This window comes from Erythrolamprus reginae, chromosome 2 (assembly GCF_031021105.1).
Source record: "Erythrolamprus reginae isolate rEryReg1 chromosome 2, rEryReg1.hap1, whole genome shotgun sequence".
Classification (NCBI taxonomy): domain Eukaryota; kingdom Metazoa; phylum Chordata; class Lepidosauria; order Squamata; family Dipsadidae; genus Erythrolamprus; species Erythrolamprus reginae.
In genome coordinates this window covers 105,645,653-105,673,162 of record NC_091951.1, presented here as the reverse complement: position 1 = coordinate 105,673,162, position 27,510 = coordinate 105,645,653, and the positions used below count along the sequence as shown (strand labels likewise).

Here is a 27,510-nt window from a genome sequence, read left to right as displayed (position 1 = left end):
AGTTGGATCAACGATCCCTGAATGAGCGATGACTCTGTCAGCGGAATTCTCCAGGGCTGGCAGACTGACAGCATTTTGAGGTCCACAAATGAGTGGACCTGAGCCAGCGGGAGATGACGAGCAGTATGTCAGCCCTCTCCTCCAAGATCTTCCTGATGATCTTGGGGAGAAGAGGCAAAGGGGGAAACGCATGCAGTAGGCCGGTTGGCCAGTTGCAGTGGAAAGTGTCCACACCGTCCATGCCCTGAGTCAGGAATCAAGTGAAATATGTGGGCAGCTTGCTGTTCTCTTGGGTGGCAAAGAGGTCCATCACTAGCAGACTGAACCAGCTCACCAAGTCTTTGAAAATGGATGGATGGAGGCTTCACTCTGCCTGGTCTATGGTGATGTGGCTGAACCAATTTGCTGTCACATTGGTCAACCCCAAGCTGTGCTGTACTAAGAGGGACAGAAGGTGACATTCTGCCCAGAAACTATGTCTCATCCATGAGGTGACAGGTCATGGCACCCCCACCTGTTGTTAGCCAACACGAAGCTCTAAACTGTTTGTTGTACTTCGCCTCTGTCAGGAACCATTTGTCCTGAATTACTGATTATTGTAAATGGGCCCCCCAACTGTATAGATTGGCATCTGTTATGATTGTAATCCTATGAGGGTCCAGAAAGTAGGAACCCTTCATGATAGTCAGTGAAGTCCACCAACGGAGTGAGCATTGGACTTTCGATGGTACCAGGACCTTGGATGCCGATGTGGTGCATCCTAACTCTGAAAGGGGAAGAGAAACCATTATAATTCCTTGAAGTGCAGGTGAGCCCAAAGAGTAATATGTATGGCAGATATCATTTTACACAGGAGCCCTGGCTGCATCTGTTGAGAAAGTTCCTAGATACTGTCCTGCCACTCCTGGGAAAGGTACACTATGCACTCCAGAGAATCAACAATGGCTCCTAAATGGGTTAGTCTGGTGGTAGAAGGCAGATGACTTTTGTCCAAATTTATCAAGAACCCATGGTGCCTGAGGGTCTTAACTGTTACCTGGACTCTTGCACCACCTGGTGCCTGGATGATGACTGAATGAGTATATCGTCCAGGTAACATTAGACACACATGGGATCTCAAATGAGCAGCCAGAAGCACCAGCCCCTTGGTGAAGACCCTCAGCACTGAAGAGAGGATAGATGAGAGGGCTCTATATTCATAAAGAGAACCTGTGTAACAGAATCGTAAGAAATTTTGAGGGGAAGGCCAAATTGGTATGTGCAGGTAGGCCTCAGTGAGATTGATTGAAGTGAGAAGGTACCCCTTCTGAAAGCCACTTAAAATGGACTGAAGTTTGTACTTTTTGAATCGTTTGTAGATGATAAGCGATTTAAACATTATAGATTGAGAATAGCTCTCCACCCACCCAAGGATTTGGGACCACAAATAAGATGGAATACAACCCCTGCCCTAGCTGGTCCTCAGACACCTACTGATAGGAGAGCAATTGATTTTCCCTTACCTAGAACAATGGTTCCCAAAAGGGTGAGGGAATCCTTCCAGCTTGTTAGTTTAGGGGTATTTGTTTGCTGGTGTTGTTGAGCTAACATTTCCAAAGGAAGAGGTGCACTGGAAGTTTAAAAAATTCAATCAAACCAATTAAGAAGAATTGAGGCCAATAGATAGTCACTTCAGCTTCATGTGGACAGCCGATGCTAAGAGGAGTGTTGTTTATATAATATTCTGAGTTTAGTGTAGCTGGGATTCCTCGTTTCTTGTATTTATATGATGCTGGAATTATTAGTGGTACAGAAAGTAAAATAAAAGTCATGTTTTTGTGTTATTTGGTTAGTGGAGAGAGGGATTCAATTGAGATAATAGATTGTTGCTGTAGTGGCCCAGCAAAACCAAGAGACACTATCTTTGAAAAATTGCAGATTAGGGTAATTTACAGTTCAGTTCATTCCTCAGATCGGATGAATACCAAATAATGAAGCCATCCTACACTGCAATTGATTGATTTGCCTTCCACACTATGCCATAAACTATATTTTGGACACCACAAGAGAGTTTTTGCATAGCATGGCAAACCAAAATCAAACAAACCACCTTACGACTTGAACCACGTCACTGAGTTTATATTCAGCCCTGGGATAAAAAGAGCCAAAATTAAAAAATAAGAGATCTGGGAAGAAAAAAATGCTGAAGCCAAATCCTTGTGTCCTTGGATGGGAGACTACTTGGTAACCCCACATAGTTTAGAAACTATCTGCAATCAGAGAGACTGGGTAGCTGTCCCCCATGCCCCCACACACATACGCACACATTTATGTAAGTGCTCCTTCTTGCTGATTTGTCAGTATGAGTTAAAGTGCTCAAGTGCTCCCCAGCAATTAGGCACTGCTTCTCCCCCTGATATTTTTTCAGGGAAGGTGAAAGGAAGGTAAAATTCTCTTCCTCTGCCCACTCTTATCTCTGCAGCACAGCCCAAAGAAATATGAGTTGTTCTGTTCCCATCTGGAATGAAAGTGGGGGTGGGAAGTTTTTGGAATTAAGTAATTTATTTGGAGTTGAGATGAGGAAAGAAGAAGAGGCCTCGCTGTAATTATAGATAAGCAACCAAGCATACCGTGCTATTAATGTCTGCTTGGTTCTAATGGGGGGAAGAATGGGGAGCCGTTACTTTTCTGTTAATTCCTTTCACTGGCATTTTTCAAGCCCCTGGCATTTAAAAAAAAAATCTAAACTCAGCCTTTTCTGTTGACCTCAGTAGAACAGAGCTGAGAGTATTATTGAAGAACAAAGCAGTAGTTCCTAGGCAGGCTGCAGTTTTTCCTTTTCATGCTTGTCTCATTCCTGGCTTTCAAGCAGCATCTAGAGATGAAAACCTTTGATGGTAGCAACATCTGTGGAAATACATGGCCTTCCAAGAATTGAAAGGACAGTTTCAAACATGGAGGCAGAATGTCAGTCCCCTGAAAGAAGTGAATTTTAGCACCAAAACATTACAAGTGAAGAGTGTGTGCTTTAGTTGACCAGAAGGACAATGAGTGACTTTAGGAGATTGTTAACTTTAATTTCTCAAAGGGTAGCCTCTCAAAGCAGGGGTCTCTCAGTCTGGAAATACTGTATCTTTCCCATATTATATCATACCCCTGTAGTTTCCAGGGTTGATTTGTCTAATGGGCTTTGGATGGGGCAGTCTTCACTGGTTGTAAATTCAGCAGGGATGAAAAGAAACTGGCCGGTATCTGATGCTGTCAAAAAATGTTCCAATTTTATGGAATAAAATCATACGTAGACCTCCACTATGAGAGACAACATGAGAAAACACATCCAGAAAATCACATTGTCTGGTTTTTAACGAATTTATTTGCAAATTATGGTGGAAAATAAGTATTTGGTCAATGACAAAAGTTCTTCTCAATACTTTGTTATATATCCTTTGTTGGCAATGACAGAGGTCAAACGTTTTCTGCTAAGTCCTCACAAGGTTGGCACACAATGTTGCTGGTATGTTGGCCCATTCCTCCATACAGATCTCCTCTAGAGCAGTGATGTTTTGGGCCTGTCGCTGAGCAACATGGACTTTTAACTCCCTCCAAAGGTTTTCTTTAGGGATGAGATCTGGAGACTGGCTACAGTTTTGTTTCTGGTGTCCTTCGACAGCTCTTTGGTCTTCACCATAGTGGAGTTTGGAGTGTAACTGTTTGAGGTTGTTGACAGATGTCTTTTATACTGATAACAAGTTCAAACAGGGTCCATTACTTCAGGTAATGAGTGGAGGACAGAGGAGCCTCTTAAAGAAGTTACAGATATGTGAGAGCTAGAAATCTTGCTTGTTTATAGATGACCAAATACAGTACAGTACTTATTTTCCACCATAATTTGCAAATAAATTCATTCCAAATCAGACAATGTGATATTCTGGATGTGTTTTCTCATTTTGTCTCTCATAGTTGAGGTCTACCTATGATGTCAATTACAGGCCTCTCTCATCTTTTTAAGTGGGAGAATTTGCACAATTGGTGCCTGACTAAATACGTTTTTCCCCACTGTATTCCTCTGAAATTCAAGCTCACATTAAAATAGTAACTACATGAAATCCTTTCTCTATTCCCAGTCACATCTAACTTCCCCCATTTGTTTCAATGCCTTTATTCAAAGAATGGCTAAATCCGGAAATAATTAAGTATGATATACAAGTAATGCTCTGTCACTCAGCAACTCTGTCACTAAACAATACAGTCCTAATGTGAAAATTTACACCAAAATTTCTAGTTGTGGATGTTAAGCAAATCACAAATGCTGAACAAGTGTCACTAAGCAGGGACTACCTGTATTGCCTTAAGTACTCAATATTAAATAATTGCAAAATGTTATATTAAGGGTTTGCAGACAGCATTATTGCCATCAGCTTTGATGTCTGTGGGATCTGAAAACTTCCAAATGTTGCTAAACAAAAATCTCCATTTGCCTGGATCAGCATAGTCAAAGTTGAAAGACAGTGAGAGGAGCAATACTATAACATTTGAAGACCATCAAGTTCCTCTTATTTCTATTAGAAAGAGCTTCATGATCTTTGATCACTATTACGTTTAATTTGTCTTTGTTTTTGTCTCTATTCATCTTAGTTTTATATTGACACCTAGTGGAAAAAAATTTCACTGCCAAAAGCTAACATAAATAAATCCCCAAAATACAATCCTGTATTCGTATGTAATTTAGTATTGTAGTTCTTTTCTCAATACATTTTTTACATTTGTTTTCTTCCCATATGAAAATGTTGCAGAAGGTGATTTCTATGTTCTTGCTATTTGTCATAATTAATACACTGCTAATATATAAAGGAGCATACCGTTCTTCTAAAGTAAAGCCTTGAAACAATTCATATGCATATGTGGATTTGCAAATACAGTAGTACCTCTAGATATGAGCTGCTCCATATGTGAGTATTCCATGTTACGAATCACGACGCAAGCGAAATTTCTATTTGACACCCGAGCTCAAATTCGGGATACGAGCTGAGCTTCCACTAGGTGGCGCAAGAATCCTTGCTTCTGGTTATCTCGGCGCGAAAAACAAAGTCTAAAGGCATTTGTTCGAGATGCGAGTTGATCGACTTACGAGATCGGGTCTGCATTGGTACTGAGCAATGGTCTGCTCAAAAAAAGCTTATTAGTTTGACAAAATAAAATAACAGAATTGGAACATTTGAAGTGTTCTAGTCCAACCCACTTCTTAAGCAGGAAACCCTATACCAGTGATGGCAAACCTTTTTTGGTTCACATGCCAAAAGGGTGCGTGTGCATGTGCTAGCATTTGCGCACGTGCCCACTCATTCCTTAACCCTGCATGAATGTATATAGCCCGCTCTGCCCCTGCACATGTGCACAATCCCCCATATCCCTGCGTATATGCATAGGTCTCACTGAAGTCTAAGATGGTGAAAAAACAGCCAAACAAGCAAACTGAAAGTTCAGAAAAACGAACTTCTGTTCATTTGTTTGTTGGGCTGTTTTTCACACTCCGGAGGCTTCAGGGAAGCTTCCTGAAGCCCCAGAGTGTGAAAAACAGCCCAATAGGCAAACAAGAAGTCCATTTTTTTGAACTTTCAGTTTGCTTGTTTGGCTATTATTTATTTATTGTTTATTTATTTGTTTGTTTGTTTATTATTTATTTAATAATAAATAATAAATAATTTAGTTAGTTAGTTAGTTAGTTAGTTAGTTAGTTAGTTAGTTAGTTAGTCCAATACACAATGAGAGTTTTAGTGGGTATATATATATACAGTATATATGTATATATCAAATGTTTTTAGCTGTAAAACACATGATGAAGGTTATAGAGGAGATACTCATAGTAAAATATATCTAAGAAAGAATAGAAAAGAAGATATAGTAATAGAACATATCAATGAAAGAATAGAAGAGATATAGGAATAGAAGAAAGGTATAGGAGATACAGGAGAGACTATAGGACAAAGGACGGAAGGCACTCTAGTGCAGTTGTACTCGCCCCTTACTGACCTCTTAGGAATCTGGATAGGTCAACCGTTGATAATCTAAGGGTAAAGTGTTGGGGGTTTGGGGATGACACTATGGAGTCCGGTAATGAGTTCCAACTTCGACAACTCGGTTACTGAAGTCATATTTTTTACAGTCAAGTTTGTGTTGTTGTGGTTGAAGCTGAAGTAGTCGCCAACAGGCAGGACATTGCAACATATGATCTTGTGGGCAATACTTAGATCTTGTTTAAGGCGACTTAGTTCTAGGCTTTCTAGGCCCAGGATTGAAAGTCTAGTCATAGGGTATTCTATTTTGAGTGGAGGAATGAGGAATGAATGGCGTTCTGAGGCTTTAGCAAGCTTCCCTGAAACCTCTGGAGTGCAAAAAACAGCACAATGGATAAACCAGAAGTCTGGGTTTTTTGGACGTCTGCTTCAGGGCAAAATGACCTTCACATACTATGTCTCCATGTGCCATCTGTAGCACGTGTGCCATAGGTTCGCCATCAAGGGCCTATACCATTTTGGACTAATGATTGTTCAATCTCTACTTAAAAACCTCCAGTGTTGGATCGCCAGCAACGTCTAGAATTAATCCCCCACTGATTTATTGTTATTGTCAGGAATTTTCTCTTTAGTTCTAAGTTGGATCTCTTCTTGATAAGTTTCCATCTCTTACTTTTTATCCTGTCTTTAGTCACGTTAGACCCCCCCCTTCTTTGTCACTGTCCCTTAGATAAGATTGCTATCATGTCACCTCTAATCCTTATCACTAGACAAACCCAATTTCTGCAGCTGTTCTGCATGCTTTAGCCTCCAGCCCCCTAATCATCTTTATTGCTCTTTTCAGTACATTTTCTATAGCCCCCAACATCTTTTTCATAATGTGGTAAGCAAAGCAATAGTCTAAGTGTGGTCTTACCAAAGTGATATAAAGCAGTACTAACACTTCATGTGATCTTGATTCTATGTCTCTGTTTATGCAGTTTAGGACTAAATTGGCTTTTCTGGTAACTGCATTATTATTATTATTCAAAGTTCTGATCTTTGAAAAACAGATACAGCCAGGAAGTCTGTGGAATAAACAAAACAATACAATTTGTCTATGCATTTCAAGTACTGTAATATCAATTACTAAATATGTCTATGCAATTTTATGTGTCTATACAATTCAAATACTATAATATCAATTACTAAACCTTACTAATTTTTAAAATTTTAAATTAAACTTTTCAAATAACCTAGGCAATCTGACAACACCAAAACAAAATTTATGTGTTATCACTAGGATTCTCCCCCCCCCAAAAAAAAATTATATTTCAATAGTGCATATTGTAAAGAGAAGTACAGTGTTCCCTCGATTTTCGCGGGGGATGCGTTCCGAGACCGCCCGCGAAAGTCGAATTTCCGCGAAGTAGAGATGCGGAAGTAAATACACTATTTTTGGCTATGAACAGTATCACAAGCCTTCCCTTAACACTTTAAACCCCTAAATTACAATTTCCCATTCCCTTAGCAACCATTTAGATTATTACTCACCATGTTTATTTATTAAAGTTTATTAAAAAAATATTTATTAAAGGCGGACAAAAGTTTGGTGATGACATATGACATCATTGGGTGGGAAAAACCGTGGTATAGGGAAAAAACCCGCAAAGTATTTTTTAATTAATATTTTTGAAAAACCGTGGTATAGACTTTTCGTGAAGTTTGAACCCGCGAAAATAGAGGGAACACTGTATTTTCCTAAATTTGGTATATATTTTCACAAATAATTGCTATCCCCCCACTGGAACTTCATTTACTGAGGAAGCCAGAATTTTCTGGATCTAGGATTCCATATTGTCCAAGCAGCTATAAGATTTGAATGGCTAGCAGATTGCATTCATCATCATTGTTCAATCTTGCATAGCTACGTTCGCAAGTACCAATGTTTTAGACCATGCAAACAAGGGTATTTAATTCCAACCAGTATTTTATTTCATAACACATAAAGAAGTGCAAATTGCAAACATGAAATTTTGCTCCACCTATTCAACACTATTTTATTTCTTTAAGTTAGAGACACTTATTATTCCGAGGAGGCACACCTTACAAAAGAATGAGTTCAACCGAACAGGGTTATAAAGTTGACATTTGGAAGTAAGCACAGAAATAAGCAGCTGGTGGTAGCATGACAAGATAGCCCGAAAGGCTATTAAATCTCTATAACTGGTACGTCCTATAAATATCAGATGCCTTTTATTATCACTTTCCCTAAAATAAGGATTTAATGATCAGATATAAAAATTGAAACTAAGCCTAAATTTTATTCAACATTTATAATCTATCCCAATGGTTCCAAATAAATATTGAAAAACAAAAATTGGGGGAAAGCATATGGACAAAATGTTCCAATTTAGCAGTTGAATTCTTCTTTCTTTAAAATACACAAAAGAACAGCAAGGTAATTTAAGTCAAGCAAAAGACCTTAATGGGAGAAATTAAATAGTTTCCATTTCTCTCTCCCAACTTTACATTAAAAAAAACCATGAAACTGTATATTTCTCCTCCCCATGTCAGTTCAATTGCTCTTTTCTATTTGTGCCAAGATGCCTTTATTTTGCTACAGCTGAAAGTCAACTCTGCAGAGGAAGGGCCATTTCTCCAATTGAACCAATCCTTAGCATTAGTTCTAATAGTTTTTAAATCTTTCTTCTTATCCTGTTACTACAGTATAATCAGTGAAGCAATTGTCTTGTTAACTCAGAATGTTGGTTTGACACTCCAAAGAAAACTGCTGATTTTTCCAAGCTTTCCCCAATTTCCACTTATCTGTTCTCATTCCACCATTTCATTAGTTTGTCATTTAAAGTGAAAAACGTTCACACTCAGCAATTAAGTAGCCGAATTAATCTACAAAGCCATTTAGAGGCTGGAGTGAAAGCCTTACTCCTTTTATGTTTTAGGATGTTTGTTTGTGTACATGTATTATTATCCCAAAAAAGTTCACCGCAGAATGAGGGCCTCTTTGTTGAAGGTTTATTTATTTGTATTATTTTATTTGTATTATTTTACTGAAAGAGTAGTAGATCCTTGGAACAAACTTCCAGCAGACGTGGTTGGTAAATCCGAATTTAAACATGCCTGGGATAAACATATATCCATTGTAAGATAAAACACAGGAAATAGTAAAAGGGCAGACTAGATGGACCATGGGGTCTTTTTCTGCCGTCAGTCTTCTATGTTTCTATGTTTCTATGTTTGTTTGTTTGATTGATTGATTGAGTTATATGGCACCGCTCTCTGGGGACTTGGGGTGGCTTACAACATATAAATTGGTCACCATACTGGTCATTGTGGATTAAAATGTTTTTAACTTCCTGAGTGAACTGAGTCACCCAGTTTTTATAGGGAAGGAAAGATTACACCTGCTCTATACAACTCAAACTTTTTAACTCTCTCTCATTCTCCAAGATATATATTTTAATATATTGTTAAGATATTCATGAACCGGGAGAGCCAATAGTAACAAGGTCACCCAATGAATAGGCATAGCAAATAAGTCAGCCAATGGGAACTTAACACATCTGAGTGTGCAAAGAATCAAAACTGAAACTAGAAGGCTGGTGTGGCTCAGTCCATTCTGCACTCTCCCTCTCTCTCTGAACCAGAAGCTGCTTGTATTTTGCTTGTAACTACTACATTGAATAAATAATCTACTTGTAGTATTGTATATGTATTATTATGTTTATAAAGAAGTTAACGAATCCAGTTGAATCAGTCATCTGTGTGTGCTTCTGGAATTGATTTTTATGCAAAAAACTCTGATATATATCTCTTTAAGACATTCCACCCAGAGAAAGGAAAACGACTAGTCATTGTTTGCCTGATACAGAAAGGTGGTAGGGCACAAGAGGAATTGTCCAGTGTGAGAAAATGCTAACCTATAGTCCAGACTGAATACTTTGCAATTTGTTGACAAAGTATCTGAGTCTGGACAGAATTTTCTTAAACCACTGAATGGTCAAACTAGCAGAAGCACAAAATAGGAGCAGCTTAAATAATAATGTAGCACATGCCCTTCATCTTCAGTGTTTTAATTCTTTTTGACAAGCCAATTTTAAATTACGTAAATACATTGTTATAAGGAGTACAAATTTTAGTACAACTAAGAGCAAACAGTTATATATCACAGCAGGTTTAAAATCTGCCAAAAAAGAATACAGTTAGTCCTCAACTTAGAACTATTCCTTTAGCAACCATCTAAAGTTACAACTGTACTGGGGGGGAAAGGTTTGTGGCTGATCCTTACATTACAAGCATTAGTTTCCCCAGTCATGTGGTTGCAATTTGGGTGCTGGAGAGCCGGCATTTATTTATCACAGTTGTAGGATCCCAGGTTCATGTGATCAGCACTTGCAACAGTCAGCTTTTGGTAAGAAAAGTCAGTGGGGGAAGCTGGATGTATTCAATAATTGCTGCAAAAAAAGATCATAAAATTGGGTAATTTTATGACCACATCACCTAGCAACAGACGTTCCAATTATGATCATAAATTGAGGGCTACCTGTATTGTATTCAACAGTGCTGTTCATTCTCAAAATCCATATTCTTGAGGCTACAGAACAAAAATATTTTATCTAAAAATAATTCTAATCTTTGGCAAATTTTACAAACGAATCCTTTTCGCAACTGTTGTTTTAAAAATCCCATGACTTCTTAAACATGAACAAATGATTGACCTTTCATGAACTATTCAGACATTCCCTATACTAAACCTATGTGCACATGTTCAGATTGTATTACATGTATATCAAACTTTTTATATTCATTGTAATTTGTCTAGCAGCATGTACAATTATGCAGCAGATTGGTTCAGCTGAATACTCTGCCATCTTAGCATCTTGAAACCTAGATTAATTCCTGAATTATACATTTTAGGTCGTAGTTAGTCCTCCAGCTATTCACTTTATCCCCATGAGAATTGTCTACAATTTCATGTTCATTTTCAGGTTTCCCTTTAGGCATTTTCTGTAAATTAAATCTTAACATGGTCTACTTCAGACCGTTGGGAAAGTATAGCTCTCCAAATGGTAAAGAAAACACTGTATTTCCCGAACATCTGGATAACTACGTACTATCTGTCCCAATCTAACTTTTATATCTTTCTTATCATAGAGAAGTATTCTAATCTACTTTCTTCAGCAGCATCCATCATTGTATCTGATCCCTTTTGGGATTCTTCATTAAATGGCAATCAGAATAAAATACAGGAAAGAAAATCAGCCCTTTTTTCATATTCCTCATTTCTGAGTTGGCTTTTACCCTACAATCAATAGCAGTGGGTTACTTAAATTAGAAGGACAGAATATCATACATTATGAAGAATATGTTGAAGAGTCTCATGCAAACATCAATATGTAATATAAGGCAAATTTCCTCAGGAAATCCCAGCATTTGTAGCTTTATTTCCTATTCTCATGATGCAAGGTGCTTAGAAATGTGTTCACATCTTACTACCGAACGTTTAGCCCCGTCAGTCCAAAGCCCATTCAAAAAGTCTTGCTACTACTACATACCCATGTAGTAAATCTTGCTACAACTGCAGACCAGTTTCAGAGTCCTCCTTCAAGGATTATATCTGAAGTCAGTTTTACAGTAACAAAATAATCACAATAAAGAGGGACATAAAGACGTTAAGGCTTTGACCACCCTAACTTGGCATCCACTTGATATGCTGGGATCACAACTTGTATAATTTCCCAGTCAACCACGCTGGCTAGAAGTTCTAGGAATTGCAGTCCCAGGCCTTCTGGAGGGCACCAGATTCGCACTGTGAGGAACAACGATATAGAGCACTTGTGGGCAATGTCAAATCCTCTCCTTGACTGGAGAAGAATTATGAAGAGCTGGTCTATTCGCCAGTTCATTCCTCTGTGGTTGTCAGTTCTGAGTTTTTTTTCTCAAGCCATCTTCAGTTTGTCATTTCTTCCCCAGAAGTCCTCACTTCCCTGCCTTCTGTGTTGTCTAAAACATCCGTGTGACAAGTCTGAGTATTAGTTGCTGTAGTCACGACTTTCTAGAATGATACTCAGAATACGCTTTAGTTGGGTAAGACGTGCCTTCAGGGAGGTTTCAGAAAAAATGGTCAACTTGTGGGGCAAATCAAGGGGCAAGACAGATATAAGCCACCAACACCAAACTGGTCCATCTGGCGATGCCTAGTGAGAAGATAACAGAAAATACATCAATTCATTTAGCATAATAAGTAAACCAGGAGCTATTAGAGCTACTTGAGTGGTACAATCTTGATGACATCAACATTCATGGTGGAAGTGTGGCAGGAAAATTTCTTTTTCATCTAAAGATATTCTTCTTAATCTAAAAAAAAGATATTTATTATATTGAAAAGATTTGATCACGTTGTCAGATAGTGATAAGAATTAGAATTCAAATCTTTTCAATATAATATTTTTTTTTTAAAAAAAAACTCCTATAAGGAAGATTCAGGATTAGGAGCAGAACAATGCCCCAAATGTTACACTGATAGATGTTATGTGACAGCATATGTTTAATGATACAATGCATTGGTTGCCGATCAGTTTCTGATCACAATTCAAAGTGTTGGTTATGACCTATAAAGCCCTTCAGGGCACCAGACCAGATTATCTCAGGGACCGCCTTCTGCTGCACGAATCCCAGCGACCAGTTAGGTCCCACAGAGTGGATCTTCTCCGGGTCCCGTCAACTAAAGAATGTCGCTTGGCGGGACCCAGGGGGAGAGCCTTCTCTGTGGCGGCCCTGGCCCTCTGGAACCAACTCCCCCCAAAGATCAGAATTGCCCCCAGCCTCCTTGCCTTTCGTAAGCTGCTTAAAACCCACCTCTGCCGTCAGGCATGGGGGAATTGAGACATTCTTCCCCCTAGGCCTTTACAATTCTATGCATGGTATGTATGTATGTATGTTTGGTTTTTTATATTAATAGGCTTTTAATTGTTTCTAGCATCAGACTACTATTGTACACTGCTTCATTGTTGCTGTTAGCCGCCCCGAGTCTCCGGAGAAGGGCGGCATACAAATCCAATCAATCAATCAATCAATCAATCAATAAAATAAATAAATAAATAAACAAACAAACAAACAAACAAACAAACAAACAAACAAATAGCTAAAGCAACCACCGTAGTACTGGGGCATTTATATCAGATGCATGGACTGGTTGAGCAAATCTGATGTTTGCCGATTTGTGGTATAATCCATTTTGTGAATTCAGAAAATGGATTCTGTCTTTGCTCTTTCATTCTGATCATAGAAATATGTCATGTGTGGGAGTGCCTTGTTTTCCCTCATTATCATGAGACAGATAATTATAATCTTAAAATCAAGATCTCATTTAAGGCCACTGGAGCTGTTAGGATGATCCAGCCCCCAAAGCTATTAAATCCAGTTAGTGATATACGCATCTGAAAAGGTTATTTTTGCCTGCACATTTTGCATCTGCAACATAATCACCTATTAAGTTGGGTGTATGAGACCCTCTGGCACCTTGTCTCAAAGCTTGATTACAGGATAATGAAGCTAATTGTGATTCTTTTATTTATTTATTTTAAAAAATGCATATTTGATGATTCTGGATTATTCTGGATGCATTGCAATTCATGACACAGGACAGGAACAGAGTTGCTGTAATGATTTGGTGTAAAGGTTAAGATGCTGGATCAGAATCCAGAATGCCACAAATTCTAGTCTTCCCTTAGTCATGGTAGCTGGTAACTCTAGGACAATCATTCTCTCTCAACCCAAACATTCCATAAGGTTGTTATGGGGAAAACAGCAGGGAATTGTTAGGACTCTGTGCATAACTGTTGGATTGGCAATATATTGGCTGTAGGTGTTGCAAACTGCCACAAGAGGGAGCTAGAGTTCATAGCTTATTTCTCGGAATCACACTCTGTTTCTTTGTCTGGCTACTCACTGTTAATGGTTACTCACTGTATGTATGCTCTGCAACTCTCTGCAATCTCTCTGTATTGTAGTTATATATTACAGCAAAATATGTTTAGGCTTGATATCTTTGTTTGCTGATTATGACAAAGACAACTGGTAAGAAAAACTATGTACTATGCACTGTACTATGTTATTTCTCAAAGTAAACTTTAATTCAAATTAGCATCTCTGTGTGTGGCTGAGTGGTTATTCATAACTAATCTCAATCTAAATGTTTCTGTGTGTGCACAACCTTGGTAAACAAGGATTACTTTGCTCATACATTAAACAGGAACATTATTTATTCTACTGTGAATTAAACAAAATGAAGATATATCCACTACTTGTCCTTGAAACCTTGTTCAAATTGCCATGTAGTTTATACTCAGGAATTATTAGATCATTATAAATGTCTGCCAGGAGGAGAAGGCAGCAATAATTAGACTACTTGCATCCTTTGGCGATTACCAATTATAGGTTAATCTCTAATGTGACTGAGAAAATGAGCAGCCCTAAAAAAGCAGATTAATGCTGATTTATTAGCCTCTTACTTAAGCAGCTTCTTTAGCTGGACATGTGATACTATTGGTTCTTCTTGATCTCCAAGATAAACCAGTTAGGAAACACAAATAGACAAACTTCTACTTTAAGGCTTATAAGATTCCATTAACAGATTCTTGTATGTCTAAAAGTACAAATTTCCTGCCAACATTTTTAACTGCTTAACCATTGGAAACAATCCTTTCAAAGTCACTGGAGGCTCCTGCCTCTCTTCTCTGACTGTTTCCTAGCAAACATCTCTTTGTCTGTTTCCTCAAAGTCATGCACATTACTTTACACCCTGGAACTTTCAATTCATTGATCAATGTTAGATTGCGTAGGAAAGCTAGGAATAAAAAGCACTGCTTGATGTAGGCTTCCATCAGGTTGATCTCAAATGGTGTTCCTTGGAGATGCTTGAGTTGCTCCTAGAAATGGAATTATTACAAAGTGTCCGACAGTGCTCTATTTTGTCTCTTTTCAGTACCTATATGAAATTATCACGAAGTATGGAGTTGAGTCCTCTCTGTGTTTGGTGAGATCTAAATCTATTTCTCTAACGCTAAAGAGACTGACCATCAAATGATGTTTGAAGATGCTCAGTGTAAAAGGTCATGGTTTCCATTCAGAAGTTGTCTGAATGGAATCATATTCTAAATGAGAATATACGTGGGAATACTGCTGAATCCAAACTCTTTCTCTGTTTTCCTAAAATCAACTTGAGATACCAATTCCATCATATCCTAGAAGAAACTGATTAAAACTATGGTATACATTGTAATAGCCTCCAAGTTTAATTATAGTAGATAGGCTGCCTTTGTGTCCAGTCTAGGAAAAAATTACAAAATTCAAAACATAGGCCATATTAATATATCCTAGCACATTTCAATGACTCTCATTCTGCATGCTAACTTTTGATAGCCTAAATCCAGGTTACCTGAAAGTGTATTTTTTTATGTATTTAGGATCCTCATGGGAAAAGCAATTAGAGGAAATGTGACTACTGTTGCCATAAACAACAAGAATGCCCCAAAGGTTGGAATATTATTATTCGGCTAAGCAAGCCTCTTAAAAAATAGCCCTTAACTAATTAGTCTAATTACAGCTTTGGGTTTTTTTAAATAATTCTGGTTTAATTCAGATTTTGATTTTATGTCTTATTTTAAAGACAGATTTCAGAAAACAATAATATAGTCTTAATTAAGGAATAATGAATTTAAAGTGTTGAGGATACCATAAATGCTTTAGAAGGAATATTTTAGGAAGTGAAACAGCACGTAATTAGGAATGAAAACTAGATAAGACTTGATTCCGTTTTTTTACTAACAGGAAATCAAATACTTGAGGAAAATTTATTTCCAGACAGGAATAGATACGTGACTTGCCATTATTTTCTTCTATAATGTTTTTCAGCTCCTCAGTCCAGTTACAACCCTGGAATTTTGCAGAATGATATAGTTTGAAGGAGAGGTCATCTCACCTAAAACTATTTATCTGTGTAAAACATGTCTCATAGATGATCATCTAGCCTCTCTAAAGACTTCTGATGAAGAAACACTCAAACTTTTATATGGGAGTCAGGAAGTCCGTCCTAATACCTAGGTTAATATCTAGCCTTGTAGTTTAATGTTGTTCTGGTCCTAGTCTCCTGTAGTGAATATGTCTACCCCTCCAGGACAAGCCAGGAGCAACACTGCTTATCTTTTTTCCAGGCTAAGGGCTATCATCTTCATCAAAGGACCCTTCCTAGACAAGGCAAGGTTACTTGGGTGATGACTGAAATAAGAAGCTTTCACCATGGTACTTCTATGTAAGATACTGGATAAAACATAGCTGAGGTTAATTTTGTTATTCTTTTTAAGCCAAACTCAGGATTGTTCTCCAGTTGTTCAGGCATTTTGCTCTATATTATAAGTTGCTTTAATTTAACCTTATGGCTCTATAAATGTTACCAGTTTTATGGCTATACATTCTGTGTGCCTCATTTATTTTAATGGGTTAATAATATAATATTCTTAAGTGTATGCCTTTCTAAGAATTTTATAGCAATGGTAATTCCTTAAATTATTCATGCAATTAATAAATGATATGGTATAATATTAATACAGCCTACTAATATCTTAAATTAATATCACTAATGTAATAGTAACTTAATACTGAAATATTTAGAATAGTCACCATGGCAAAATTGTTCAAAGTAGGATGTCCTTTCTAGTCAACTTCCTATTTTAAAAAGTCCTAAAGATGTGATCTTTTTTTAGAGCTGTTAAAAGTCTCAATTTATTACTTGAGGAGAAAAGTTTGCAGATTCCAGCAACTGAAGATCATAATTCCTATAATTAATTTATTTAAACTGAAAAATGAGAAATAATAGGTTATTTAATTCTAAACTAAATTTACTTTGCCCCTGAACTTTATTTATTACTACGCTCCTCCAGAACTATGATTTTCAGGTACTAAATTCTCTTAAGACCATCTAACTGCTTGTAGAAAGAAAAACATATATGGATAGCTATGATAATATTATTTACTTGGGAAGGCAGCATTTCTAAGACTGTATCATGAATCGTTTGATCCTTATGGTAATTTAATATTATGGACTGCATTTAAAGAGAATTACCGTACGTAGCTAAAAATACATTTTTTAAAAAGTGTATGTATGCACAAACTGCAAAATTTTAAACTGCTTACTTACTTTGTTAAAGCTGCTGCAAGTACTTATCTGACTTTGGCTGATCTTGAAAAAATATGTAATGATAGACCTGCAGTTTGGATGGGATACTATTGGAAATCCCATGGCAATAGGAAGAAGGTAAGAAAATAGTAAGAAATCAATGACACCTCCCAGAAGGTAATAGAAAATGTCTTCCATTCCTGCCAGGAAAACTTCATGGATTCTGTGGGTCCATATAATTATCGGACATTGAGTTTGATTCCAGAGAATTGTTGCTTTAACTCATTCAACTTATATTGTGCAGATGAATGCATTTACATATATGAACCTAGATCTTAAATTCAAGGCAATTTTGTTCCTGTAAAATAATTTAAAGATGGCTTCTGTCATCATCATCTTTTAAGGAGCCCATTATCCCTTGCGGGATGGAGGCTGGGCAAGTGAATGGAGCTGAATATTTACTGGCCGGATGCCCTTCCTGTCAGCAATGCAGAATTATATTTAACAGATATACAGTGTTTCCTCGATTTTCGCGGGGGATGCGTTCCGACACCGCCCGAGAAAGTCGAATTTCCGCAAAGTAGAGATGCGGAAGTAAATACACTATTTTTGGCTATGAACAGTATCACAAGCCATCCATTAACACTTTAAACCCCTAAATTGCAATTTCCCATTCCCTTAGCAACCATTTAGATTATTACTCACCATGTTTCTTTATTAAAGTTTATTTAAAAAAATATTTATTGGATGAAAGTTTGGTGATGACATATGACGTCATCGGGCAGGAAAAACCGTGGTATAGGGGGGGAAAACCACAAAGTGTTTTTTAATTAATATTTTTGAAAAACCGTGGTATAGACTTTTCGTGAAGTTCGAACCCGCAAAAATCGAGGGAACACTGTAGTCTCATTGTGCCCAAAGAGAGAAACATCTACCTCCATGCCAGCACAGGATAACTAACACATCGTTGCAACCCTCAAAAGACTGCCATTCTTCTATATTTTCCTCCAAATTAAAATGCCATCTGAGTAATTTTATTGTTATACTATATGGCAGTCATATATCCCTTTTATCAGATCTCATTCCCCTGCAGATTATTTTATATTCCAGGTAAGAACAAGTCTCAATACCTGTATGTCTTCCTCTTTTTCCGGAAGTGGTCCATGATGCATCACAAGCTGTCTGAAAGTCCTGTCCCCATGTTCATAAAATCTCTGGGTTAGCTCATAGGTGCAATCATGCAAATTCTGGAGTTCAGCCTGTTCTTCTCCTTCCAGCTAGATCACAAGGTCAGAAGATGAAAACAAGCAAAGTGAAGCATAACAGTTGAGATCAAAAGACAGTGCGAGAGAGAGAAGGTAACTACTAAGGAGAACTCAAAATATAGTTGCCACATAATAGAGATAGTTAAATACTGCATGCTTGAAAAACCTGGTTTTGAGTGGTCTGTGGAGCAAAACTGAAACATGTGCTTGGATGTTTTGCTCCACAGACAGAATGAAATGAATTGGTTTGGGGTGGGAGATAAGAGAAGGAAATGCTCTGGAGAAAGCTCCTCAGCCTAGTGGGAAAGGAAGGTGCTAGAACCATGATGATGAACCTGTGGCATGCAGAGCCCTTTCTGCAGGCATATGAGCCATTGACCAGCTCAGCTACACTGTGCATGGACGAGTGCCTCCCGCTGGCCAACGGATTATCGAGTAAGAGAAGCTCATGCTTTCTCCTCACTTCCTGCAGCCTGTGCCTTCCCATATCTCTGGAGATTCCACCCCAGCGATGTTTGGGCATGCAAGGCTTTCCCCCTCCCTCCCAGCTCGGTTTGGGGAAAGAGGCTTTTGTTGGTTGGTTGGTTGGTTGGTTGGTTGGTTGGTTGGTTGGTTGGTTGGTTGGTTTGCTTGTTTATTAGACTTCTATGCCGCCCTTCTCCAAGCGACTCAGGGCGGCATACAACATAATGAAAACAATTGTATGAAAAAATCTAATTATTGTTTTAAAAGAATTATTAATAAAATTGTAAAAAAAAACCATATGCATTCATTCATTCAATTCAATCAATCGCAACATCGGCTGGAGACAATCTCGTCTCTCACAGCCTCCATGCCCACCGGCAGAGGTAGGTCTTCAGAACTTTACAAAAGGCCAGGAGGGAGGGGGCAGTATGTATCTCTGGAGGGAGTTCATTCCAGAGGGCTGGGGCTACCACAGAGAAGGCTCTTCCCCTAGGCCCTGCCAGACGACATTGTCTGGCCAATGGGACCTGGAGAAGGCCGACTCTGTGAGGTCTAACCAACCGGTCGCTAGGGTGCATGAGGCAGGAGACAGTCCCATAGGTAATCTGGTCTTAAGCCGTATAGGGCTTTGTAGGTCATAACCAGCACTTCCCCCCCCTTCCAGTTCTGTTTGGGGATGAGAGACGTTTCCCCTCTTCCATCAATGTTTTGGGATATGAGGCCAAATGAGGTGTGGTGAGTTGTGCACGCAGGAGGCAGGATGTGTGGGAGGGGTGTTTTTATTTATTTATTTATTATTATTTATTAATCAGATTTGTATGCCGCCCCTCTCCGCAGACTCGGGGCGGCTCACAGCAATCGCCATACAATGTAAACAAATCCAATATTTAAATTTATTTTAAAACACCACAAGTTAAAACCAATCATACACACTAGCATACCATACATAAATTTTATAAGCCTAGGGGGAAGGAACTTGTCAATTCCCCCATGCCTGACGACAGAGGTGGGTTTTAAGGAGCTTACGAAAGGCTAGGAGGGTGGGGGCAACTCTGATATCTGGGGGGAGTTGATTCCAAAGGGTCGGGGCCGCCACAGAGAAGGCTCTTCCCCTGGGTCCCGCCAAACGACATTGTTTAGTTGACGGGACCCGGAGAAGGCCAACTCTGTGGGACCTAACTGGTCGCTGGGATTCGTGCGGCAGAAGGCGGTCCCGGAGATATTCTGGTCCGGTGCCATGAAGGGCTTTATAGGTCATAACCAACACTTTGAATTGTGACCGGAAACTGATCGGCAACCAATGCAGACTGCGGAGTGTTGGTGTGACATGGGCAAATTTAGGAAAGCCCATGATAGCTCTCGCAGCTGCATTCTGCACGATCTGAAGTTTCCGAACACTTTTCAAAGGTAGCCCCATGTAGAGAGCATTACAGTAGTCGAGCCTCGAGGTGATGAGGGCATGAGTGACTGTGAGCAGTGACTCCCGGTCCAAATATGGCCGCAACTGGTGCACCAGGCGAACCTGGGCAAACGCCCCCCTCGCCACAGCTGAAAGATGTTTCTCTAATGTGAGCTGTGGATCAAGGAGGACGCCCAAGTTGCGAACCCTCTCTGAGGGGGTTAGTGACTCCCCCCCCAGGGTGATGGACGGACAGATGGAATTGTCCTTGGGAGGCAAAACCCACAGCCACTCCGTCTTATCCGTTTTATTATGTGGGGGGGGGGGGGGCACTTGCACACTTGTGACAGTGTGTGCACACACACTTTCAGTACCTGACAGAAAAAAGGTTTGCCATCACTGCGCTAGGACAATAGGGACAAGTCAAATGCTTTCTTCCCTACTATTGAAGGTGCAACATTGCAAAAAGGAAAGATACAAGTTCAGGGGTGGGAGTCAGCTGGTTTGGTAGTTGCAAAGACAGGCTGGCCCCACTCACCCCACCCCGCTCCTCCTAGCCCACTTGCCAGGTAAGTGCAGGGCCCACGCAGAGGCTCCCGGAAGACCTTGAAGTCCGGTAACGGGCCCATTTCTGGCCTCTGGAATTTGGGGAGATTGAAAACATCCCCTCCCCGCCATGGTGCAAGAGGTTGAATAGGCCACGCCCACCCAGCAACCGCACAGAGAACTAGTTGATTTTTTTTTTAATCCCACCCCTGTTAAGTCCTTTTCATTGGCAATAGCTGATCAGAGGGATGGGACAGAAGGCAAATTATGGGGCAGGCAGGAAGGTGCACAGGCCATTAGGAGTAGCAATAGGAGGAGATAGGAAGATGCATTTCATTTACCAAAGCTTCTTTAAAGAAAAGAGAGTCTTCTTAAGGCAAGCATGTACTCATTTGAGAGCCACCAGAAGAGCAATCTTGTTTAATAAAAGAAGCAAGGTGAATAGAAGCTATGCATTAGCACATTATCAAAGAAAGTTCCAGCTTGGGAAAGTGACTATTTTAACCAATGAATCAAATAATTAATGCTGTGTTTGGGTGGGGTGCAGTGATTATCCTGGCTTTGCTGCAATGATGTAAGGACAGAGAACACATTTAAAAAGTGATTTTCCTTCTAACAGTGAACAGCTGTTGACCCAAAAATTGAAAGCGTAGACCCATAAATCAATATGATAGGTTTTTCTACTTGTTTTATACATTTATTGTACCAAACTATCAATGAAAAATAAAATGGCAAAGAGTCAAATTGAATATTCTAACTCCAGTCATTACCATCTGCCTTATAAAATTCAACAGAGTAAGCATGTTTCAAGTAATTATTTTGTAGCCCAGCTTGTTAAATTTGTTCATTTTAATATCTGTTGACTTATTACCACCTTGAATGCCATCCTTTGGCGGGAATGTGAAATATAAACTCAATAAATCATGAGCACCTGTAAATTACACGTAGTAGTCAACTTGCAACAGTTAATTTAATGACCATTTGAAGTTACAACGGCACTGAAAAATGTGACATGACCTTTTTTCACACTTGCAACCGTTGCAGCATCTCCATGGTCATGTGATCAAAATTCAGCCGCTCAACAATTGACTCATATTTATGACAATCGCAGTGTCCCAGGGCCACGTGAGCACTTTTTGCTACCTTCCTACAAGCTGTCAATAAGGAAGCCAGGTTCACTTAGCAGCTGTGTGATTAACTTAAGAACTACAGTGATTCACTTAACATCCATAGAAAGAAAGGTCTAAAATGGGGGGAAACTCATTTAACAACTGTCTTGGTGAGCAACAAAAAATTTGGGGCTCAACTGTGGTCATAAGTCAAATACTACCTTTATCAAGCGACACCTAGTGCATATCATTCCTTTTGTTTTAGCCAGATCTTTAGAACTTTACACATAAGGACCACTCACTTTCTCATCTTCCAAGTATTCAACATCTGCAGTGTTGTAGCCATCTCTGTGCCCTCGTCTCAAAACTCGAAACCTCCTCTTGCCTATAGTGTCCACCAATGATCGTCCATCAGGCAAAAATGCTATTTTTTGAATCTCCAGTATGCAGCCGTAGTCAGCAAAGCTGAAAAGAGACAAGGCTATTAATACAGGATGGAAGGGAGGTTTATATTTACAGTTCTTCTTTTCCAGTTCTGGTGTGCTACATAACCTGTGGGAAATGAAGCAAACAAAATGTTAAAAACTTATTAGATTTATGTAGTTACTTACCAAGGACCTCTAAATTATATTAAAATAAGCAAAATACCTTTACAATCCCCAAGGCATATCACCCATCATTTGAGGTTTGGAAAATTGAAAGCTGAAAAATTTGACACATCCTATATGAGATGCTACTATTCAAATGCTTTGAATTGAAGGGCTTGGGGTAGGAGGATCCAGACTCAAAAAGAATACTATTTAAATGTAATTAAATTATAACCCAATCATTAACAAATTCTGGAGTAACTTTCTTATACATTTCCTTTCATTTGTACTCATTTGACTCTACCCTTTAGGTTTTACATTTACAGTACTGCATATTTAGCAAAAGTACAGTATATAAAGAACATGCTTTTAACGCATTTCCGAGACTCCTGCATAGCCCCAAATAATGACATTTTCAACCAGATGCACATGTTCCCTCCTTTTACAATGCAAATACAAAAACACTGCAAAAAGTCACTCTGCAAAAGCAACAGACTGCATTCAATATGCGGATGTTAGAGACAGAGCCGGCATAGTGAACAATATTGAGGGAAAGATAAGCACTAAGTGCAGACTAACATCAATAAAAACATATCAATATCCATTCATCTGTTTGTTTATTTAGATTCTAATTATGTTCATCCTAATCATTGGCATCTGTCAATGATACTAATGCAACTTCATTTTGATGGAGCTCAGTGGAGATTTCTTTTTCACTTCTCTAAAATCTAAGTTTTATAGGAGAGGAGGAAGAGAACAGTTACAATTCAGAAGTTGACATTCTGCCTCAAAATACCAAGCAGAACCCACATACAAAATTTCAGAAAACAAAAGTTAAATTTATTATTTTTAGTATAGTTTCATCTTTTGATTCAATCAACCCAAAATTGTGGGATTCAACCTCTGTATAGACCCAAGTTTTAAAAAGTCGCAGCCTCGGTCTTCCGCGTGACTTACTTTTTTCCATTTTCATACATGCACATGCCAAACATCTTTGTGCCAGTGTCCTGGCATCTTCGCATCATGAGTCGATAGCGAGGTTCAAACACATGAAGAGGACACACAAGACCTGGAAATGACATGGTGCATACAAAGATGGGGATATTCTTGTTTAGGCTGTAATAGAAAAAGGGGGGAAAGACCATGATCAACAAACGTACTGGACACTTGAATAATCAACATGAGGCTCTCATAGTAGTACTGTATATACCACTGAATAAAAAGATAAAAATGCATGTGGACTATTGAACCTACCAGAAAACCAGATATTTATTAGATTTACATGATCAATTTACCCCATTAACAAAGCTGGCTGAGGAATTTTGGGAGTTGAAGTCCACAAATTTTAAAGTTGCCAAGGTTGGAGATCTCTGCTCTAAAGAACTGCCCAAGCCCATTATCTAGTTCATCTGTCCCTTCCACCATTGCTAAGGACATTCATCAACACTGGGACCTTACACTGATAGAAAGAGAGCTGCACTTCTCCTAATGTGTTTATTCAACCTTGCAGGTATTCCTGGAATAAGGTGCAGGGAAACGTTGCCATTAGAGCCTTGATATCAGATTACAGAAGGCATAGTGAGAAAAAGGCTTGAAGACATGACGATATGAGAGGCATTCATTATGGAACAAGGGTGGCCAAGGAATAAATAGATAAATAACTCTGAGCCATCATGAACAGATTGTTGGGTTATCTAAAGTTTACCTTATCTAGGTATATACTTGAATACACACAGAGACAAAAGCAAATACACATCATGGGATATTTTTTTTTTAAATGCTGGAAAATGCTTAAAAGTGCTGGAGGTAATCATTATTTGTGATTAATAATTTAAATAAACAGCAATGAAGGGAACTGAGGTTAGGGAAAGCAGCTCATCTTGCTAACATTGACAAATGTATCCTTTATTTTATGTACTGTATACTGAGCATATGTACAAATGACAAATTCCTTGTGTGTTTAATCACATTTGGCCAATAAACTATTCTATTCTATTCTAACATGGGCTCTGAAACAATCTTCCTAACTGTAATAAGCTTACTTCTAAGAAGAACTGGATAAAACTGTCAAATATACTTTGCAATTCCTTTAAAATAGGTTTTCTGCTTCTGGGATTGTACACACAGAATATGCAGCCAAAAGGTCCATATTTACTTTGAAAGTTCTACCATTTCAGCTTGGTGGATCAGTCTCCGTTCTGCCAGTTGTGAAGGGAAGACTGTTGTCATCAACTCTTCAAGCAGAATGGTAGTATTGTATTTTCCAGCTTTCAGATACTAAAAGGAACCAAGCATTCATAATTACATCACCTTGATATATTTTACACATATTTACAGGTATATCTTATATATTTTAGTCCCACGAAGTGCATTTTTTATAAAAATGGAAGATTAAAAGCATTCAGCAGAAGACATTCCTTTCTCTGAATTTTTCTTCTGGACCTAGCCAGTTTTTAAGAGCAGAGATTTTTCAAAATCCAGTTCTGGATTGCTTAGATCTGAAATCTCCTTTCAACAGTGTATTTTTCCAAAGAATAAAACTTTGGCTCAGGTGACCCACTGACAGCATTTGCAAATGTTTTCTGAAAATCACACCCTTAGCACCTGTCAATATTTAAGAGTCACTATCTGATGCCTAATGCAAATTGGTTTGTATTAATTATAATTAATACCTGGCAATAATTAATAAATCTTTTTGATCTATTTGTACCTTTTTGTTTTATGTACACTCAGAGGATAGGCATCAAGACAAATTCCTTGTGTGTCCAATCACACTTGGTCAATAAATTCTACTCTATTTAGCACTTGGTAAGGAGCCTAATATTTTTATGAGATAGTATAAACTACTATGGCTAACTGTTATGAGTCTTATTGCATACAAAACCATTTTCAGTGCTGAAGCTAAATTATTTTGCTTATTAAATTTGTTTGCTGCCTATATATATATATATATATATATATATATATATATATATATATATATATATATATATATATATATGGCTAGCTGATGAGGCCAAAATAAGGCTGAAATAGCTCTATCCTAGTCTCCCTTAATTTTCAAATTTAGCAAAAACATGTGACACACACATTCACACACATATATACACACATGTATTTACATATGTGTGTGTGTGTATAAATATAATATATATATATATATGTATAAAATTACAACAAAATTATAATGAAAATAGAAATTGATGTAATATTTGTACTTTCCAGGAGATGTACTTTCATACATATCAGAAACTCAGAAACTCTATCTTAATCAAGGCCACTTTTACAACAGAAAAATCCATTCAGTAGTGAAAATCAAGGCTAAAGAACATGCCAACTTGTAAATCCAAAATATGCAAATACTGCCTAATTTAATATTCTTCACATGCATCGGAATGACAGAAGTTGTTTACTATCTCCTTTTTCTTGGCTACATAAAGAAAAGCACCCAGCAGTTGCAAGCAAAGAAGAGAAAATTGTCCCTCTTACCTCTTGCAGGCTTTGCTTGCAAAGTGGGCAGTTGGGTCTGTGGTCTAAGCAACGCTCCATACACTCTTTGCAGAAGGTGTGGCCACATGGTGTGGTGACGGGTTCATACAACATACTGCGGAGAAAAAGGCCATCTCTCGTTGGACACAGACATGTTCATTGTTAGCCAGCCACTTAAGTATGGGATGGATGCAGTATTGAGCTGCTCCCGGTACGCCTGGGATCGCCGATCCGGTAGCGGAAACAGCAATGCGTGTACATCTGCGCATCCCCACATGCCCAGGCACCCCATACATGCACGGAAGCAAAGAAATCAGCACAAATAGCCAAAATCTCACACTTGCGAACATCCTTCTTGTTTTGGCAATGTTCGCTGACTTCTTTGCTTCCGCGCATATGCACGCATGCACGCCGGCCTCCGGGACCGATTCGGTTGGGAAAGGTAAGTGCGGCCTTTCACTGGATGGATGCCTGTCTATTAGGTGGCTGGAAAGAATTCAAGAGATGGTTGTCAACCAATATTCTGCCTCATACTGAAGTAAAATATCAATGGGATGTCACAGAGTTTGGCTCTGGGCCTAGTACCCTTGCACATTTTCATTAATGACCTGGATGGAAAGAATGTTTATCACATGTACAGAGTATAAAATCAGAGTGGGAATGTCAATACCTAACAAGAAAGCATTACATTTCTGAACAATTTTAAGAGGTTAGAGAAATGAATGGAAAATGGCGGCAAAACATTTAACAGAGGCAAAAGTTGACTTTTTCACTTAGATCTCAAATGCATAGGTATAGCATGGGTTATTACCTAACCTTAACCCTAAAACCCAAAAATGATGACTATAAGCTAAATAGAAAGCTAGAGTGCCTTCCGTTCCCTGTCCTATAGTCTCTCCTATATCTTGTATTTCTTCTCTCCTATATCCTCTATAACCTTCATTGTGTATTATTGTGTATTAACTAACTAGCTAACTGACTGACTGACTGACTGACTGACTGACTGACTGACTGACTGACTGACTGAATGAATGAATGAATGAATGAATGAATGAATGAATGAATGAATGAATAAATAAATAAATAAATAAATAAATATAGTTATTTTACAGAGGGGTAAAAAAGGTAAATGCAGGAAGCTTTGGTTCAAAATGACAGAAGATCCCTGCTCTGATCAGACTCCATTTCAAAGGCAGTCTCCAATTCCTGGCACCTGATTCAAGATAAAATGGAAACAGTTCATAGAAGAGCAATAAGAAAGATCTGGCAAGTAGCAACTAAGTTCTAGGGGGGGAAAACTGAGGAACCTGAACACGTTTAGTTTGAAAGAAAATATTATTGTATGTCTCAGCAACCGTCAGAAGAATGATTTATATTACACTATCCCAGAGAACAGAAAACCAGAATAAGTAGATAAATGGCAGGAAGAAAGATTCTGGTTGAATACTATACAATAGCAAGGCAATGGACTCCTTTTTTCA

The 27,510-nt window shown here is 38.5% G+C and overlaps 1 protein-coding gene across 2 annotated transcripts in view; it reads right to left on the bottom strand.

Moving 5' to 3' along the window:
• Positions 1 to 10,050: 10,050 nt before the first annotated feature.
• The window catches only part of LOC139160764 (LON peptidase N-terminal domain and RING finger protein 3-like), a 34,827-nt gene continuing 17,367 nt past the window's right edge, over positions 10,051 to 27,510 (bottom strand). For both annotated transcript variants that reach the window (XM_070739026.1, XM_070739027.1), the window contains exons 8-13: positions 26,030 to 26,144; positions 24,696 to 24,817; positions 23,498 to 23,656; positions 22,256 to 22,418; positions 18,300 to 18,446; positions 10,051 to 12,190 (exon numbers count right to left, since the gene is read on the bottom strand). In XM_070739026.1, the coding sequence (XP_070595127.1) occupies positions 12,026 to 12,190; positions 18,300 to 18,446; positions 22,256 to 22,418; positions 23,498 to 23,656; positions 24,696 to 24,817; positions 26,030 to 26,144 (871 nt within the window). In that variant the 3' untranslated portion in view covers positions 10,051 to 12,025. The remainder of the gene's footprint in view (positions 12,191 to 18,299; positions 18,447 to 22,255; positions 22,419 to 23,497; positions 23,657 to 24,695; positions 24,818 to 26,029; positions 26,145 to 27,510) is intronic.